This window comes from Heterobasidion irregulare, assembly GCF_000320585.1.
Source record: "Heterobasidion irregulare TC 32-1 unplaced genomic scaffold scaffold_01, whole genome shotgun sequence".
Classification (NCBI taxonomy): Eukaryota; Fungi; Basidiomycota; class Agaricomycetes; order Russulales; family Bondarzewiaceae; genus Heterobasidion; species Heterobasidion irregulare.
Window position 1 is genome coordinate 2,483,454 of NW_009258197.1, and position 15,910 is coordinate 2,499,363.

A 15,910-nucleotide genomic window follows, 5' to 3' on the forward strand; every position below is an offset into this window, starting at 1 on the left:
CGCTTTTTCAATCACATGCTTCCTGTAGCGAACTGTCTATCGGTGCTTCATCAGCTACAATACTTGACCTTAGGCCTTAAGATCCACTTGAAATGTGATGATTAGTATAGAGACTATGCTGGAAAAATAAAAATTTCTGAGGATACACTGTTGTCTATCTATTTGCAGCATGCTTTTGATACAAAAACATCATTCGATTGTCTGCTCATAAAATTCTGCGAGCCTTGATGCCTGCGTCCACCAAAGCACCCTTGACCTCATCAATCCCGACCTGCTCGCGATGGAAAATTCCTGCGGCCAACGCGGACTCTACATCGGTTTGGGCGAAGACTTCCACGAAGTGCTCCTTCCGCCCGGCTCCACTACTCGCTACCACGGGTATCCGCACGCTCTTGCGCACGAGTCGAATGAGGTCCAGGTCAAAGCCAACTCCGGTCCCGTCACGATCGATGCTGTTTAACAGGATCTCGCCCGCGCCGAGCGCCTCAACGCCCTGCGCGAGCTGTATGACAGACAGATCACGGTTCTCCCGGCCTCCGGAGACGGTGCACTGGTACCACCAAGCCTGGCCACGCTCCTTGTCATCAGTTGCGTCCGTCTTGCCGAAGATGAGCTCGTTCTTGAACGGCCCGTCATACGAGGGCTGAACGTACACGCGCCGGGGGTCGATCGAGACCACAACGGCCTGCCGGCCATACGCATGCGCGATAGTCTCGACGGCGCTGTTCCCATCGCTGCGGCCGCCGTTTACGAGCATCCGCTCGACGGCGTAGACGGCCTCGCTCCCGATGCTGACCTTGTCAGCGCCTGCGCGGAAATACGCTCCGGCAACCTCCAGCGCGCTGTGCGGCGTGCCGTCGGGGTCCACGGTGTCGCGGATGCCGCCGCCGATGGTGAGCGGGACGAAGACCGCGCGAGCGGCCGCTCGGACGACAGCAAGCATAGGCTGGTCGAGCAAAGGGGAATGACGGAAGGAGGTGATATTCAGCAAGGCGAGCTCGTCAGCGCCGGCCTCAAAATAGCGGGCGGCGAGTGCGACAGGTTTTCCGAGGTTACGAACGGCACCGGCGGTGCTCACTGCGAGGGAGGTGCCTGAGGGAGAGGGAACAGAGGCGGGAGCTTGCTTCTCGCGAACGTCGTATTGATCGCCTTTCGTTACGACGAGATCGCCCTGATCATTGGCGCGGACGTCCATGCACGCAATGATGCGCTTCGTGAGACCGTCCTTTGGTTTGGGAATGCGCGGGATGCGGGGTGTGGGGGGCGCATGCGCTCGTGCCGATTCAGGCTCACGAAGCCAAGCGTCCAGCAGTTTCAAGCCCGCTACGCCAGATTTTTCTGGGTGGAACTGGCAGCCGAAGACGTTAGCCTTGCGTACGGAGGCAATGAAGATCTCCTGGCCGTATTGTGCTACGGAGTGGGCCCACTCTGCTGCGGCTGGGTTGCCCTCGGGATCGTACGGGGCGCGGTAGGAGTGCACGAAGTAGTAGTGGGCAGCTTCGTGGATGCCCTCGTTCGACTGGTGTTGAATGTCTAGCAGGTCGACGGAGTTCCAGCCCATGTGAGGCACTGATTTGTCTGCATTCGAGAAGAGATCGATGGTGCAGGGAACAACGCCCAAACCAGGGGCGGTACCCTCCGTAGAAGACTGGAAGAGGACCTGCATGCCGATACATATTCCAAAGTAGGGCCTCCCGGATGCTATGTAGGCGCGTAAAGGTTCGAGGAGACCGCGCGAGGTGAGGCCCTCGATGGCGGTCTGAATGGCCCCTACGCCAGGGAAGATGAGGCTCTAGAAGGGCAATATATTTCCGCATTTGGCATGTGGTATGGCTAGCAGAGAGAGAGGCGCTCACGGTGGCCCTGTCAAAGTCCTGCGCGGAGGATATCCATTGAAACGGATGTCCAAGCCGTTCGATAGAATTTGAGAGACTCTGGACGTTGCCCGCGCCGTAGTCGAGGAGGAAGAGGCCCATGGAGAACTCAGAACAAAGTCGTGTGAAGACCAAAAATTGACCAGCGTGCGATCCCATTGGCCGCTTATAACGCCATTCTCTGACTCTACTTAGTTTTGACTCACCTCGACTCACCATCCACATCTTTCTCTCTCCTCTACCACCACCATGTCCAATCCAATCTCCATCCCCTCCAGATCATCCTATGGCGCCGGCGCCGTGTCCGTCTCGCCCACATACTCTTCTCTCCACGAACGTCTGCGCGCAGCCGCTCTCTCCTCAAACGTTCGCTCACCCAGGGTCCTGCACCCGATCGAGAACGAGGGCCTCAGACTCTTGTTGCTCGAAAATATCAGCCAGGACGCTGTCCGCGCGTTCCAAGCACAGGGCTTCCATGTAGACCACTCCGCCAAAGCCATGTCTGAGGACGAGCTCGTGGAGAAAATAGGCCAATATCACGCCATTGGTATTCGCAGTAAGACAAAGATCACAGAACGCGTGATAAAGTCTGCGTCCAAGGTACAATTCCTTCCTCATCTGCATGTCTGCTTCGCTCACACCATGCGTAGCTCCTAGTCATCGGCTGCTTCTGCATTGGCACGAATCAAGTTGACCTCCACACCGCTGCGAAAGCCGGTATTCCTGTCTTCAACTCTCCCTTCTCAAATTCACGCTCCGTTGCCGAGCTCGTGATGTCCGAAGTCATTGCCCTCGCCCGCCAGTACTTCGAGCGCGGCTGGGAGATGCGCCAGGGCATATGGAACAAGCAATCCAAGGGCTGCTGGGAGATCCGCGGCAAAACTCTTGGTATCGTGGGCTACGGTCACATCGGCTCACAGCTCTCCGTCCTGGCGGAGGCTTTCGGCCTGAGAGTGCTCTTCTACGATGTCATCAACCTCATGCCCCTCGGCTCTGCACGCCAGGTGGACTCGCTCTCCTCGCTCCTCTCGGAGGCCGACTTTGTCACCCTCCACGTCCCTGAGCTCCCTGAAACCACGAATCTTATTTCCACCCCTCAGCTCGCGCAGATGAAGAAAGGATCGTACCTCATCAATAACGCACGTGGCCGTGTCGTCGACATCCCAGCGCTTGTTGAGGCCGTCAAGTCCGGCCATCTCGCCGGTGCCGCGCTTGACGTCTTCCCTGCCGAGCCAGGCTCTAACGGCTCGCCGTTCGACGACCAGCTCAACGCATGGTCTTCCGAGCTCCGTTCGCTCAAAAATGTCATTCTCACTCCCCACATCGGCGGCTCGACCGAGGAGGCACAGCGAATGATCGGCGAGGAGGTCTCCGGGGCCGTCACCCGTTACCTCAACGGCGGCTCTACCCTCGGCGCCGTCAACTTCCCCGAAGTCGACCTCCGCGCCATCACGGACGAGGAGGGCAACCACGTCCGCATTTGTCATGTTCACGTTAACCAGCCAGGCGTGCTCAGGCAGGTCAATGAGGTGCTGTCGCCTTATAACGTGGAGAAGCAGTATTCGGACTCCAAGGGCGACATTGCCTACCTCATGGCAGACATCGCGGACGTTAGCTCACAGGACGTGAACAAGCTGCGGGAGATGATCAGCAAGACCAGCGCAAATATTTTAACGCGGCTGCTGGCTTGAGCCTTCACTGGTTGGGGGCATGCCGCTGTGTCGGTGGATTGGCATAGAGAAGACTCCCATGGACGGTTCCACCCGATATATAACCTGGGTTCAAAAACACGAGTAATTTCCACTCAACTGGACTTGCTTGACCATTCAGATGGATGGATTAGGGGATGAGAAAGAAGAATGTATTTTTCATGTCGAACACTGTAGCTGTACCTTAATAAAAATTTGCCGAAAAACACACACACTTGTGTCTGTCTTGTGTGTTCTATTTTCATGTTCTCGACTGGTCAATTACCACCCTCCTGCGCCTCGAACCTCCGAATCCAAACATTTTCTGAGCAGATGTCGGGTCTCGCCAACTGTCCAGTCTTCTTCAGCAATATCCTGGATGAAGGGCAGCACGCAGACCGTCCCGATGGCTTCGAATAAGTCTTCGAGAATCCATGTCAGACGCGCACCCGTTAGCTCAATGGCCGGTTCCGCATTGATTTCGAGCAGCTGGACCTGGAACTTAGGCTCTGAAAAAGACTCTGATGAAGGTGAATACGAGACAAGGAAGTCGACGCCGTACAGCTCGAAAGCATTCGGCAGAGGCTGAAACAAGTCAACAACGGGCAATTCATAACCGGAAGTTTAAGCAAGGCAAACCTGAAAGTGGACGGGCGTCTCGAGCACTGCTTGGAATGTCTCCGCGATGATGTTGGCCATCTGGTCCTGTATTCCGGCGATATGCACCGCCGTGAGGGCGATTGGACCTTCGGCAGTCGGCTGCGACAGGATTTGGCATCCCACAAGCTCGTCAAATAGACGCACGCCTTCCTCGCCTCGGTGCGTCTGGAGCGCGGTGTTCGTCAAGTGAGGCGCGAGGTCGATCCCCGAAGACGGGCTGCTGTCTGAGTCTGGTTGCGTGGGGGCGAAGTAAGGCTTCGACGAAAAGAGCGCGAGAACACGGGTGTAAATGTAGACCTTCAAGGCTCCTTGTGCGATACAGTACGCGCGAAGGTGGAACTGCAAAAGTCGGTCAGCAATAGGTTACACGCGAAGAATCACAGAACACTCACTTTATGACCTTTTAACGCATCGAGAGGACGAGCTATAGAGCTATCGAGAAGCACTTGATACGGATCTAAAAGAAGAGGTGTAGAAATGTATTCCTAGGCAGTGCACCCACGCCAATGAGATGAAGTCGAGTTGAAAGGAACTGTATTGATAATAACCTGAATGACAAAATGTCTGAGCTGGGATATAATAACAGCGGTATCAAGATCTCCATCCTCACCCTCAGACTGAGCCTCCCCCTCTTCTTCGTCTCCCTCGAAATCCTCAAATACCTGTTGCAAAGCCTCTTTTGAGTCAACCAGACGAATGCCTTGACCGCGGTCCGCCATACCGGGCTTTAAAATCCACCATTTGCGAGCGCCCTCGGTTTTATCATCCATCTCCAGTCCAAGGTCCCAGAGGTCATCTGCCCACATATCGTCCAGTTCGTCCGCAAACGAGATTTCCAGCTCCCAAGTCTTCGGAACGGCATTGCGAAGGACAGAGTCGGGGTGCTTGGCAAGATACGATTGTACGCAGCGTGCCAAAAAGTGCTTGCGGATAAGAGCTTTCCGAATGATGTAGGAGGAGGACAAGACAGAGTGCTGAGATGTGTAGGTTAGGTCATGGTCGATTTCGTCGTAAGTCGACCATTGGACAAGCTTGTCAAGTTTGCCTCCATTACCAGGTATCCTCGCAGCTGTGTCGAAGACAACCGGTAGAGAGGACAGAGCTTTTTGGACAAGGGCGAGGGTAAGAGGCGCGGTAGGCCAAGACACAAAAGCATTGGAAGTCGACATGACAAAAGATATCGAAGCAGGCAAGGAGATTGGTTTTTACAGTTCTTCGGAAGCTTTCGCTTTCGTTCCCCGATCTGTTCCGGCCTCGATGCTTTGACATCTCGTCGATTGCCTTTGATGTCGTCTGGTCGTGATCACACAAAGTCAAGGCACTTGAAAGTGGATGTGGTGATGTGAGATAAAATAAAAGTGGTAAATTGGGGAGGATTTATATTTCCACAGCACCGACAACGAGCGTTCACCGGTTCACCATTTCTTCAGATCAAAGAACGTTGGGTGTTACGTAGTTCTGAATCGCGAGGTCATTGATGTGGATCCTCGACCCGTTCTTCGACACCGGAAGATCCTCGCGACTGGAAAACCTCGAAGCACATAAGACGGGGTCGCAGCTGGTCGCAGGCAGGTATAGGGTTTCACTGTAGCGTCATGACTACCTTATAGTCCTTACGAATAGTATCCGAAGACCACGTGGGAGGTTGAAGGAGAACGCCAATGTTGCTGCCCTTGGGAAATTACTGTCCAATATCTACCCTTCTGCATCATGACGATACGGCGCTTGGAATGCAGGCAGTGTATCATTAAACTCACGACTTGAAGTCGCTAGGAAAGAAACTAGCGACCGTTTCGGGCCATCATCCGAACATCGCGAAGAATTCCCCAATGCACTGGAGTTAAGAGGTAGCGGTTATGCGAGTGTTATCTGAGATTAAGGTGACTACAAGACTAGAGGGTGAGTATTGTGTCAGTAAGCAGTAGATGCAGTTGAGGGACTGCATCGTGAGATATAGCATCGCTATCATCATTAGATATCGTACATACTGTATGAGCCACGACAAAGAAAGAGGATCCATCCATCGCCATGAAACTGAAGCTGAAACCAACAGCAATGACCGTATCACGCAGATCGCATCTGCCGCAACCTGTCGATCACGTCATTCATGTCTGCCCCATGAATATTTTGACGGTGGCCATCCATTAGTGCTCCCCAAAACCCCCCTGGTTCAATCTTGACGTTCACTGCGACATTGGACATCTTTGGGGGTTCCTCAGGCGCGATGCGTGGCATACTCGGGCTATATGGAGTCGGCGGTGGGTCTGCACTGAGGGTTTCGGAAATATCGTGGTATGCGACCCCGAAAAAGCGGGAAAGTTTAGCAGCGCGTAATCGCCGCTGACGGAACGCACTAGTGTTAGCCATATCGCTTTGGATACGCAGTGGTGATTTCGAAATTTCAGCACGAGCGAGCTGGGAGAAAGGCGGAGGTGTCGGGGGATGGTCACTTTCTGACTTTCGACTCCTCAGCGATGGGCTGTCCTTCCTCGGAGTGGGAGTTGAAGGCTCTGACGATATGGATGACATGCTGGATGATGATGAATGGCGATGGACTGTGTGCAAATGAGTGGTAGAGGAAAGTTCGCTTAGTGAAGGGATAGCACGTAGTGCTGGAGATTCAGGGTGGATGTCAACAGACTGCGAGGACTCGTTCGCACTTGAGGGTATATGATAGAGTGAGGGTGGGGGTTCTGTACCGAATAACTGTGCGCCGCGAATCAGTATCGTATTGTCTATGAGCTTAATTTTAGCTACCTGCGCCATCTTCCTCGCCCTCTTGATGATCATAGCCTTCTGCTTGTCTGTTAAAATTTCCTGATCCACAGGAGCAGATTGCTCTAGATTCTTCAAGGCTGCCGCACTATCCTGTATCTGTTCCTCACGTTCGCGTTCGGCACTGCCCTTCGACCACAGAGACTTACTTCTCTTCAAGTTGGAGTGACTCGCAGTTTGATGTGAGAAACCTTTCAGTGTGGAGGCGATAGATGGTGAAAGTAGTGGCGTCGGAGGTGGTAGATCCATGCTCTTGCGCTTCCACTTGTCCTTCTGTCGACTACGTGCTGAGCCCAAAGTCTCCGGGCGCATAGGGGGCTGGAAAGAGGTGGAAGGAAAATTAACTTCTCTTGGAGATAGTGATATAGACATCGCGGTCTTGTGGGGAGCGGGCGATAAAACGAGCTCGGAGGGAATGTTCTCGCCTAAGTGACGGCTGAGCTTCGCTAGTCGAGCGCGATGGATACGGTCGAAAGGCGGAGGAGAGGGGAGGATGGAGGAGTCAGAGAGAATGGAACACTGGTCGATTTCAACCTCATGGGAATGGGAAAACTCGGAGGGATCCATAGATGGTCTACCCAACTCTACTGGGCAACGCATGTCTAGCACGGAAGTGGACGAAGCAGGCTTAGAAAGAGATGATGGACTAGCAGGTTCTATCGGTGGTACAGGAACGGGATGCCGAGAGTGTTGCTTGGAAGTCTCAGGTTCAGAGGGAGCCCACTCAGCGGCTCGGGACTGAGCAGGGCCCCACGACATCTTCTTAGACGTTTTGCGCCGGTTATCCACACGCATACCAAGGTCGGGCTGATTCGTGATATCAGTAGTTATCCCTATGTTCACCTCTCCCAGCACCTTGCTCAACTTCCTGGCTTTCTTCAACAGTTTCATCTTCTCCTTCGGATCCAGCTCGTTCGTAGTCACGGGAAGAGACGAGTCAGCCGGCGTAACGCTGATGTTCAACGGGGGAATGCCAGTCCCGGTCAAGCCTTGGTGCGCGGAAAGGAAAGATGATGATGACGCTGAGAAAAGTTGTGAAGGACTTATAGGGTTTGAGATGGGGGCGTGATTGACAATCAAGGATTCGGAGATGGTTGCGAGAGATGATGTCGCGGTCTTGATACTCCCTGCGGATAAAGATCCTGCTATAGTAGATTTCCCAACAGAGGACGCATCGGATGTCTTCAAGGTTGAAGTCAGATGTAGCATGAGCGAGAAACGATTTCGACTCCGGGTGGGGGCCGGCATAGATGCACTGGCAGCGTGCTGGGAACGGTGACCGATGACCTAACGCGGTTAGAGGAGGAACAAGAGGGCCCTCTTCCTAGTGAACGGTCCGAGGTCCTTTGACCCAACAGGGTATCGGAGCCGCAACAGCCACGTCGAATACCTGACACAGTGAGCAACGAGCAATGTCTGGGTTGCAGATGTTTCACATGCACGACCGTCGAACACGACGAGGCGCGTGCTGTGAGGTGCTGTGAGACCCTGAAAGGAACGGAACGAGGATTAAGTCAAACGGCTTTTGAATCACGGAAGCACGTCCGATTTGGTACACTTTGGCGCAGAATACGGATTGGCGGTTGGCGTCCCTGAGGAGCATGAGGGACAGCAGTGGCCCGCAGCGGTCTCTGAGGGCCTCAGTCTTCTGAAGATGCACTAGAGCGCATGGCAGTTGCCTTGACAACTGCCCAATCCATCTACAACAGCTGCCATATCCGGTTTATAAATATGTGTCATCAACGACTAAGCACGCTCAAGCCTCACGCTGCCCATGCCTGCACCCAGGGAACAAACATCGACGTGAATCGACTCCCAGCTCAACGCCCAACGTCGTGTTGCGCGGTAGTCCGAATATTCAAATTAGAATTGGCGTGTCCATAAGCGTTACAAATACACAGTCATGATATCTGCTACCAAATATTCTGTGGCAAGTACTGATAAGAGCGAAGAAGAACCCGAAAGGAGTGTGAGCAGGACGTGAAAGAATGGCACAGTGAAAAATATTATGTCCAATGCGCGAAGGCATGTGGGAGAAACCCTGAGAAGCACAAAGAGGATTAGGTCTCGTTGATGGGATGGGAAGTCAGTGCGACCCTCGAGGACTCTTGCACGGACTCCCCCGAACGTGCGAAAGGAACAGATAGCCTGAGCTGTGATGGCATTCTGACCAACGACACCCTCTTTGCTGCGCGAGTCCTGTTCCACTCTTCTGCCTCCTCTTCGGGCATCTCGGGTGCTGTGACAAACCTCTCGTGTAACGGATGCGCAAGACCATCCACCGTAGATGACTGGCTTGATTGGCGGTAAAGATGTCTCGGATCAAGTGATGATCTGGCAGTTGACGTAGCTGAACTATCGCTTTGCAGGAATGGGTATGAGCTCGACGCGTTGTGACTCCCGTCTTCGGTCAGAGGAGTCATAAGAGGAGAGTCCGCCAGCGGTGAGTTGAGGCCAGAGCCCGCCGCGTCGTCCGGTGTGGTGGTTGACCATTCGAAGTCGAGGGCAGAATGAAAAGACTCGCCAGTGGAGGATTCAGGACGGCGGGAATGTGTGTCAGTAGCGGAACTTGGAATGTCCCGCGGAGAAGTACTGAGATGATCCTGATCATCGAGGTGAAGAGACAAGGTCATTCTCGGAACACTCGGATCGCGCCGACTGTGTAGCGATTCCGTCGCGGCTTTGAGTGCAATAGTCTTTGTCCGATACCAGTCCCGTTCCTCTGCCAGAATATCGCTGTTCATGATGTCTCGATGACACATAAATTTTACGATGTCCAACCGCGCCTGCTTGATCCGTTTCGCCACATTTTGAACAGCACCATCTAACCGATCCCGAGTTGTCCGCTGGAACGGCGTGAGCGTGGCGATATTGCGCACGAACCGAAGGTCAGAGTCCAGCTGTGACTGAGTCGCAGCCATTCGGGATTCCATATCTCGGAGCTTAGATCGCATGATCTGTGTCCGTGAAGAGGATTTTGAGGTATCACCTTCGTCCGAAGTAGCCAGGATGGGCCGCAACGGCAATTCCAAGCTATGTGCGCGCGGTCGGATATCAGTCCGTAGGGGCAAATCGTCAACAATACTCCACCGACCAGCAGCCAAGTCAGCCTTGACCTGATCGAATGTAGCCACAAATTGTGAGGCCCCATCGATCGCTGGAGCAGCAGAGACTTCCAGGTCCATGTCACTTCGACCACTGACAGCTTTGACTTTGCGCAATTTATTAGGACTGAAGGAGGAGCTAGGCGAACTAGGCAAGCGGTTCAGGAATTCTGCTGAACTTCGGTTGTCGAAGGTATGGACAGTGGACGTAAGAGTCTTGATCTGGGGAGTTTGCATCTCCCGCAAATAAGACGCGGCAGCGGCTACCCCCATGAGCTCAACGTCCTTGCCTGACATCCCTACAGGTCGCATACGGATGCCATTGGTCTTGAACGCGCTTGCATAATTGATCCGCGATATCCATTCGTTCATATCCTGTTCGTCGGTAGATTGTAGAAGGAATTGGCGACCGTCTCCCATGACGAAACGAAAGGTATGATCGGACTAAACCAAAGTTAATTCACCATAGTAAAAGTGGCATAATGCACTGACCTTGTCGTAAGATTTATCATAGACAGCGATAGCATCTCTGACCGTAAGCAGTTCATCGGGTTTGAAGAGGGAAGCCGGTGAGGACAATTGACCATCACTCGACTTGGCTTGTTCCAATAAGTTCGGCGCCCACGTGAGATCTCGGAAAAACAAGAGCTGAGAGCCAGTCAGGATAACACTCCAAGGTCTCCATTTCTTGGTCAAGACTCTCTTTCCCCCTTCCGTTGAAACATCTTTGCGGCTAAGCAGACCAACTTTGGTCACCTTCAGCATCGATGAGTCGGATGAGTCGGATGGAGGAAGTAAGCCGTCCGGGAGACCCAAAATAGGATATGGTGCGGGGAAGCCGCCAATACTCAGGGAAAGAAAGGCAGTGGACATTCTGCGATTATCCATCGGGCCAACTTCAATGACCCCGGCTTTAGCAAATGCCCGACGAAGCTCCAGCTCGTCCCAAGCACCACCCGTTCCAGTAGAGGTATACGGGTTCTGTGGTGGAACATAGGCGGCTACGTTGACCCGAAGCGGACCGAGAAGATTCTGAATAAGTAGCACAATTAAATGAGTTAGCATGTACAAGACAGGGATGGCCGCACATTAGTGATCAAGTAATACGGGTCTATTTTGGTGCTCTTTCCAAGAAGGGTGACGGCACCGCCACTGACAGGCAATGAAGGTTGAGAGGTCATGCCAGGAAGCGCGCGGGATGGTGTGATGTCTGAGGTCAACCCGCGTTGCCCATTGACATCTAAGGGATCTTCAATAAAGATGAAAGGAGCGAAGACAATGTTATCATAGAAACACTGTAAAATCCAAATTGATCGAGGGTACAAAGGCCTTGATGTAATTACGATCATACCTCCAGGACCTCAGGCGCAACTCCAGGTAATCGTGTATTCTTGATGTAATCCGGTCTTGTCATTTTGCGCTTATTCGACTTGTTGAATGCGTCGGTATGGAGCATGATCAAGCTGAAGGCTAAGATGTATGGATGATCTTGATGGAGAGGTCAGGGACGGATCCACAACAGATAGATAAATCCAAAAACGCACCATCAGAGACGAACAAAGATGGATTACATTGACGGTATCTAGCTGCGAAGGCTTCCATGACTCGATCGATCTGTTGGGTTTCCCTCGGAAGACCGACATCCATGAGTAGCTTCCGCAGAGCCACATCTAGTGGATCACCCTCAAATTCGAATCGGTCAATGTACACTCGCAGAGCTCGAAGATGGAAGCTATCGCCACTGGACCGTGCATAGCGCGTCAGACCGAGCCTGGCTATATAAAGATATACAATTTACCTCGAGGCCAAAACGGTGGCCACTTCTGCCTTGCTCACAGCATTGGTGAGACGAGATAAATAAACTTCAGGAGTTTCTTCAGTTCTGTTCGGCTTGGGAACATCTACCAGAGGTTGGGATATCGAGGGGCGGGGGGATGCTGTGGGAGACTGCGTCGTGGCATTGAGCCCAAAAGTTGATGGGCTCGGAGATGATGACGTGAATGAAAGAAGATTAACGGAGAGCCGGTGGAGTAGAGGCGGATTGGTCTGAGCGCGCTGTCTAGGGTGAGGATGTGAAGGCTTTGACGGGGCCTCAGGGGTCGGAGGTAGAGACGCCGGTGCATGAAATGATGAAGGTAAAGAATCAATAAATAATGAATGTGCACGGCTCCGAGCGGAGTCCGCTGTGGAGGGTCGACGCAAGTAACGTTTACCTGTGGATGGCTCGGGTATTGTGAATGGCGCCACGTTATCCGGTACTTCATGAGGAAGTCCCGGTGAAGGTGAAGGTGAGTTGCTCGCCGAATGACGACGGATTAATCCTGGTGGAGGTCTTAATGAGGGATGATCTTGAGAGGACGACGCAGAAAGGGGGTCTATATTTGTGTCCATGCGAAACGGGGATACAGGGGGTAAGAAAGGAAGCGAGTGTTGAGTCGCGGGTTCTGGTTGAAGTTTCATAGACTCATTCCTCTTGCGATTCCAGAAGGAAGCACGGCGAGCAAGACTTTTCCTGGGGAGTGTAGAATCAGGAGCAGGCTCCTCCTCCTTGCCTTTACCCTTGGAATCGATGGCCGCATCCTGCAACACAGTTGTACCAAGTGAGATGCCCCGCGTTCGTCTCCGGCCTCTGGGATCTGCAGGTGAAAGATTTTCTGCAGACGAATGCACAGAAAGCTTCTGAGAACTCTTGACACGCCGAACTTTCAAATCACGATGGCCCTCGTGTTGAGAGATATTCATGAAGGCGAGAGTGTTTCCCTCAGATCTGGACGAAGAAGTCGACGCTCGAGGCATGACATGAGGAAGTCCGATCCCTAGTGCAGCTTGGGCAAGTACGACTGTAGGCTGCGGAGACGGGTGAGGGGATGACGATTTTGATGAGAGCCTAGACGGAGAGGGGTTCATAGGTCTGGATATCGTGATGGGTGGGGTCTTGTGCAACGCCCGATCTCGAGGATGAGTAAAGTCAGATGTTCCCTCGTTACTAGGAGCTAGAAGATCGTCATCTGATGATGTAGGGGTCGGGGGAAGATCTTTGTTCAGCATGGGCATTGAGATGTTGGACATACGACCTAGTGCGCCACTCTCGTCTGCATCCATCCCCGACATACTACGTCGCGCGAACACGGTGGACGCCGCCGGCGGACGCCTTCTCCAGAGCGGAAGAGAAAAGAAACTCGTAGTTGTCTGTGTTGTTGTCGTTACGACGTGGGTAGTTGTCGTCGTCGTACCTCCAATGACCAACTGTGGGGCATGTTCGTCTGGCTCGTACGGTGGAGGCGGAAACGGAGGAGACGCGCCGGGAAGGTCGCGAGACGGTGAACCTTTCTGGGAGATGCCAAATCGTCTGACCATGCGGCAAGAGCAACAGGCGAACGAATGTGTGTGTCTTGCTCCACGCTGTTGTCGACGATGACCGGGAAAGTACAAGAAGACGGAAAGGAGAGTGGTCACTGGTGACGGAACAGGGCGCGCGACCACAGGGCATCCCTGCTGCCTAACATGGTAGCTGACCAATTCTTGTGACACCTCATTCGCACTCAACTCATATCATTCGCAGTCAATTGGAGGCACAGTTCCCCCAGAATAGAACGCAGCGACTAGGTTACCACGCGGCTGAGAAGATGTACACATGCAGTCATACGGGTGTATAGGTAGACAAATCCACGAGGAGAAATCACGATGTAGACTGTTTGGATTTTTCCTCTCGTTTCTTGGCCGATTGCAAGGACTTTTTCCGCTCTGCGAGCTTCACGTTCTAAAGGAACGGTATATGGTCAATTACATGCGTTTATAATTTCAAAAAAAGGGCCATACCTCCGCAGCACGTTTGTTCTGGCTGTACTTCATCTTCTCGTACAGCTTCCGCTGTTTGTTGCTCATCATCATTTTGTTCATGTCCTGTTCAGCATCGACTGCTCCCAGTGCCTGTGCCTTTTTCGCCTTCTTCTGTGACTTGACCACCTCTTTCTCAAACATCCCGTAGTCCACGCCGGCAGCTTCCGCCGCCAGTTCCGCCGCACGGAGTGCACCAATATCATCGGTTGCAGCCGTCGCAACCTTGAGGGCGGCCGTCTCCTTCGCTTCCTTGGCTGTCTCTTCGTTGCTGTCCTCCACCTCCTGCTTCTCATCTTCGACTACGCTCGCTGTTTCGCTTGCGTCCTCCTCCATGTCGCCATCCACAGCCATAGGATCATAAGCACCCTGCTGCTCGCCGAAAGGACTCAGATGAGGAGGCAAAATCTTGCCCTGTGCGTATGGTTCCTCCAGTAGAATCTTCCCCGCATTGATGCAGTCCACGACCCACTGAGGCTGCACATACTTGCGTCGGTGCCGACGTTCGCGCTCGTCGTCCGTCTCGTTTGATCTCTCCACAATCGGCCGATCAATAATGACATGTGTTATCGAGTCGTTGGTCTCGTCGTACGGTGAACCCCCTCCGGATGATGCTGGCCAACCGATGGATCCTCCAAATGAACGGACGATGAATTCGAAAATAGGACGAGGTGACTCGCGGGACAAGAAGAAGACAAATGGTGCAAAGAGTTTGGATGGTTGCGATTGCGGCAGTGTGGAGAGTGTGTGGAGTGTTGGCAGAGCGGGGGTGGCGTCGTCAGGATGCGATGCAGACGGTCGGGACACAAAGTCCTCGTCAGCTGCTTCTTGTATCGATTCGACGACGGGCATTTCTACGTCAACACCATCTGATGTTGTGAGGGTTGAAGAGATTGTCTTGATCGTCTGTCGTACGTCTTTGCTCGAGATTTTCTTGCCATCAACCTCCACAGTCTTTTGTTTTGGAGCAAGAGCAGGCACAGCGTTGTGCGTAGCGTCCTGCAAGCTGAAGGCCCCTACGCCTGCAGCGGCCTCCTCCTTTGTAACATCCAATGGCGGAGGATAGACGAGACTGACGTCAGTATACAGCTTAAAGAAGACGAAGCCGAGTAATGTCTGGTATAGCTCTAGGAAGGTGAGCATAACACGGACGTCGACGTCGGAAGGAACCTTATGAGAGATATAATCATTTAAGTGTATGCAGTAAAGCATACTGAGCACCTACATTTTGGGTGAATTGGTATGGCACTAGCCAGGTGACAGTTTGGTCCATGACTTCAGCCTGGTAATACACACCCTTGATTGAAAGGAAAAGTCTTCGCAGCGAATGAGTGTGCATGACATATAGTTGCCATTCCGCGGCAAGGCGTGAGCAATTTTCGATGAGGGCGGGCGGGACACGGGAGTTTGAAGGAAGAGAAGCGAAGAGAAAGATCATACAAAGTGCATCGTCGATATCTCGGACAGCGTCGATGAATGTAGGGTACCTATACATGCTCCGCTGTTATGAACAATTCTCAAACTCCAAACTGGTGAAGACGTACCTCTCCTTGATGATATGGTCTAGCCGGTGAACTGGCTTATGATCATCGAGACTTTTAGCACTACTCCACTCCCCTCTTCCCAAGGCGCGAGCCAAACGTTTGGCGAAAGCCTTATGCTCGCGAAGTTTCTTCAGCACAGGCTCATGCTGCAGGTATGCAATGTCCTTTGTATAGTAAAATGATGTCGGCGCAGACGAGCCCTTGTTTGCACGCTTCTTGTGACGAGGTTCGCGCGGGAAGATACCTGCGTAATGAAAGGAAATGTTATTGCAAGCAGCCTGCAAAGCTACACGGATCGCACATACCTTTGAGAATACATAACCGCCTGAAGTCTGCCAGTGAACACTGCAGCTTTTTGATCGCCATGGAGCGAGTGATGTAGGCCTTGGCAGCGCCAGCCTTACCTTTTTGCCTTAAACGACCCATTT

At 52.9% G+C, this 15,910-nt stretch overlaps 6 protein-coding genes across 6 annotated transcripts; 1 reads left to right on the plus strand and 5 right to left on the minus strand.

Moving 5' to 3' along the window:
* Positions 1-205: 205 nt before the first annotated feature.
* On the minus strand, positions 206-1,976 carry HETIRDRAFT_306558 (uncharacterized protein; the record flags this gene model as incomplete). Its single annotated transcript, XM_009543028.1, has 2 exons — positions 206-1,792; positions 1,857-1,976. 2 exons carry the CDS (start codon positions 1,974-1,976, stop codon positions 206-208), a joined length of 1,707 nt encoding a protein of 568 aa, XP_009541323.1.
* A 134-nt stretch (positions 1,977-2,110) lies between these two features.
* HETIRDRAFT_431764 (uncharacterized protein) lies at positions 2,111-3,820 on the plus strand. Its single transcript, XM_009543029.1, has 2 exons — positions 2,111-2,474; positions 2,525-3,820. The coding sequence occupies exons 1-2, from the start codon at positions 2,124-2,126 to the stop codon at positions 3,563-3,565; spliced, it is 1,392 nt and encodes a 463-aa protein (XP_009541324.1). The 5' UTR covers positions 2,111-2,123; the 3' UTR covers positions 3,566-3,820.
* A 24-nt stretch (positions 3,821-3,844) lies between these two features.
* On the minus strand, positions 3,845-5,391 carry HETIRDRAFT_307270 (uncharacterized protein; the record flags this gene model as incomplete). The annotated part of the gene is made up of 4 exons (XM_009543030.1): positions 3,845-4,147; positions 4,202-4,561; positions 4,615-4,707; positions 4,771-5,391. The coding sequence occupies 4 exons, from the start codon at positions 5,389-5,391 to the stop codon at positions 3,845-3,847; spliced, it is 1,377 nt and encodes a 458-aa protein (XP_009541325.1).
* An 895-nt stretch (positions 5,392-6,286) lies between these two features.
* Positions 6,287-8,245, minus strand: HETIRDRAFT_424240 (uncharacterized protein; the record flags this gene model as incomplete). The annotated part of the gene is made up of 1 exon (XM_009543031.1): positions 6,287-8,245. One exon carries the CDS (start codon positions 8,243-8,245, stop codon positions 6,287-6,289), a length of 1,959 nt encoding a protein of 652 aa, XP_009541326.1.
* Positions 8,246-8,856: 611 nt separating this feature from the next.
* On the minus strand, positions 8,857-13,386 carry HETIRDRAFT_378371 (uncharacterized protein). The gene is made up of 7 exons (XM_009543032.1): positions 13,046-13,386; positions 11,900-12,988; positions 11,646-11,842; positions 11,453-11,589; positions 11,190-11,396; positions 10,594-11,133; positions 8,857-10,545 (listed from the first exon to the last, which is right to left on the minus strand). The coding sequence occupies exons 1-7, from the start codon at positions 13,210-13,212 to the stop codon at positions 9,058-9,060; spliced, it is 3,825 nt and encodes a 1,274-aa protein (XP_009541327.1). The 5' UTR covers positions 13,213-13,386; the 3' UTR covers positions 8,857-9,057.
* Positions 13,387-13,691: 305 nt separating this feature from the next.
* Positions 13,692-15,908, minus strand: HETIRDRAFT_31308 (uncharacterized protein; the record flags this gene model as incomplete). The annotated part of the gene is made up of 5 exons (XM_009541998.1): positions 13,692-13,861; positions 13,921-15,108; positions 15,164-15,425; positions 15,483-15,726; positions 15,788-15,908. The coding sequence occupies 5 exons, from the start codon at positions 15,906-15,908 to the stop codon at positions 13,781-13,783; spliced, it is 1,896 nt and encodes a 631-aa protein (XP_009540293.1). The 3' UTR covers positions 13,692-13,780.
* Positions 15,909-15,910: the final 2 nt, after the last annotated feature.

Bases quoted from the DNA above. Each gene is read 5' to 3' on its own strand.
- HETIRDRAFT_378371 (XM_009543032.1), bottom strand. From the start codon at position 13,212: ATGTCGGGGATGGATGCAGACGAGAGTGGCGCACTAGGTCGTATGTCC. The intron at 11,843-11,899 runs GTAAATTGTATA...TGCACGGTCCAG, and splicing joins GCCACCGTTTTGGCCTCGAG to TGGCGATAGCTTCCATCTTC. The intron at 11,590-11,645 runs GTGCGTTTTTGG...CTCTCCATCAAG, and splicing joins ATCTTTGTTCGTCTCTGATG to ATCATCCATACATCTTAGCC.
- HETIRDRAFT_431764 (XM_009543029.1), top strand. From the start codon at position 2,124: ATGTCCAATCCAATCTCCATCCCCTCCAGATCATCCTATGGCGCCGGC. The intron at 2,475-2,524 runs GTACAATTCCTT...CACCATGCGTAG, and splicing joins TGATAAAGTCTGCGTCCAAG to CTCCTAGTCATCGGCTGCTT.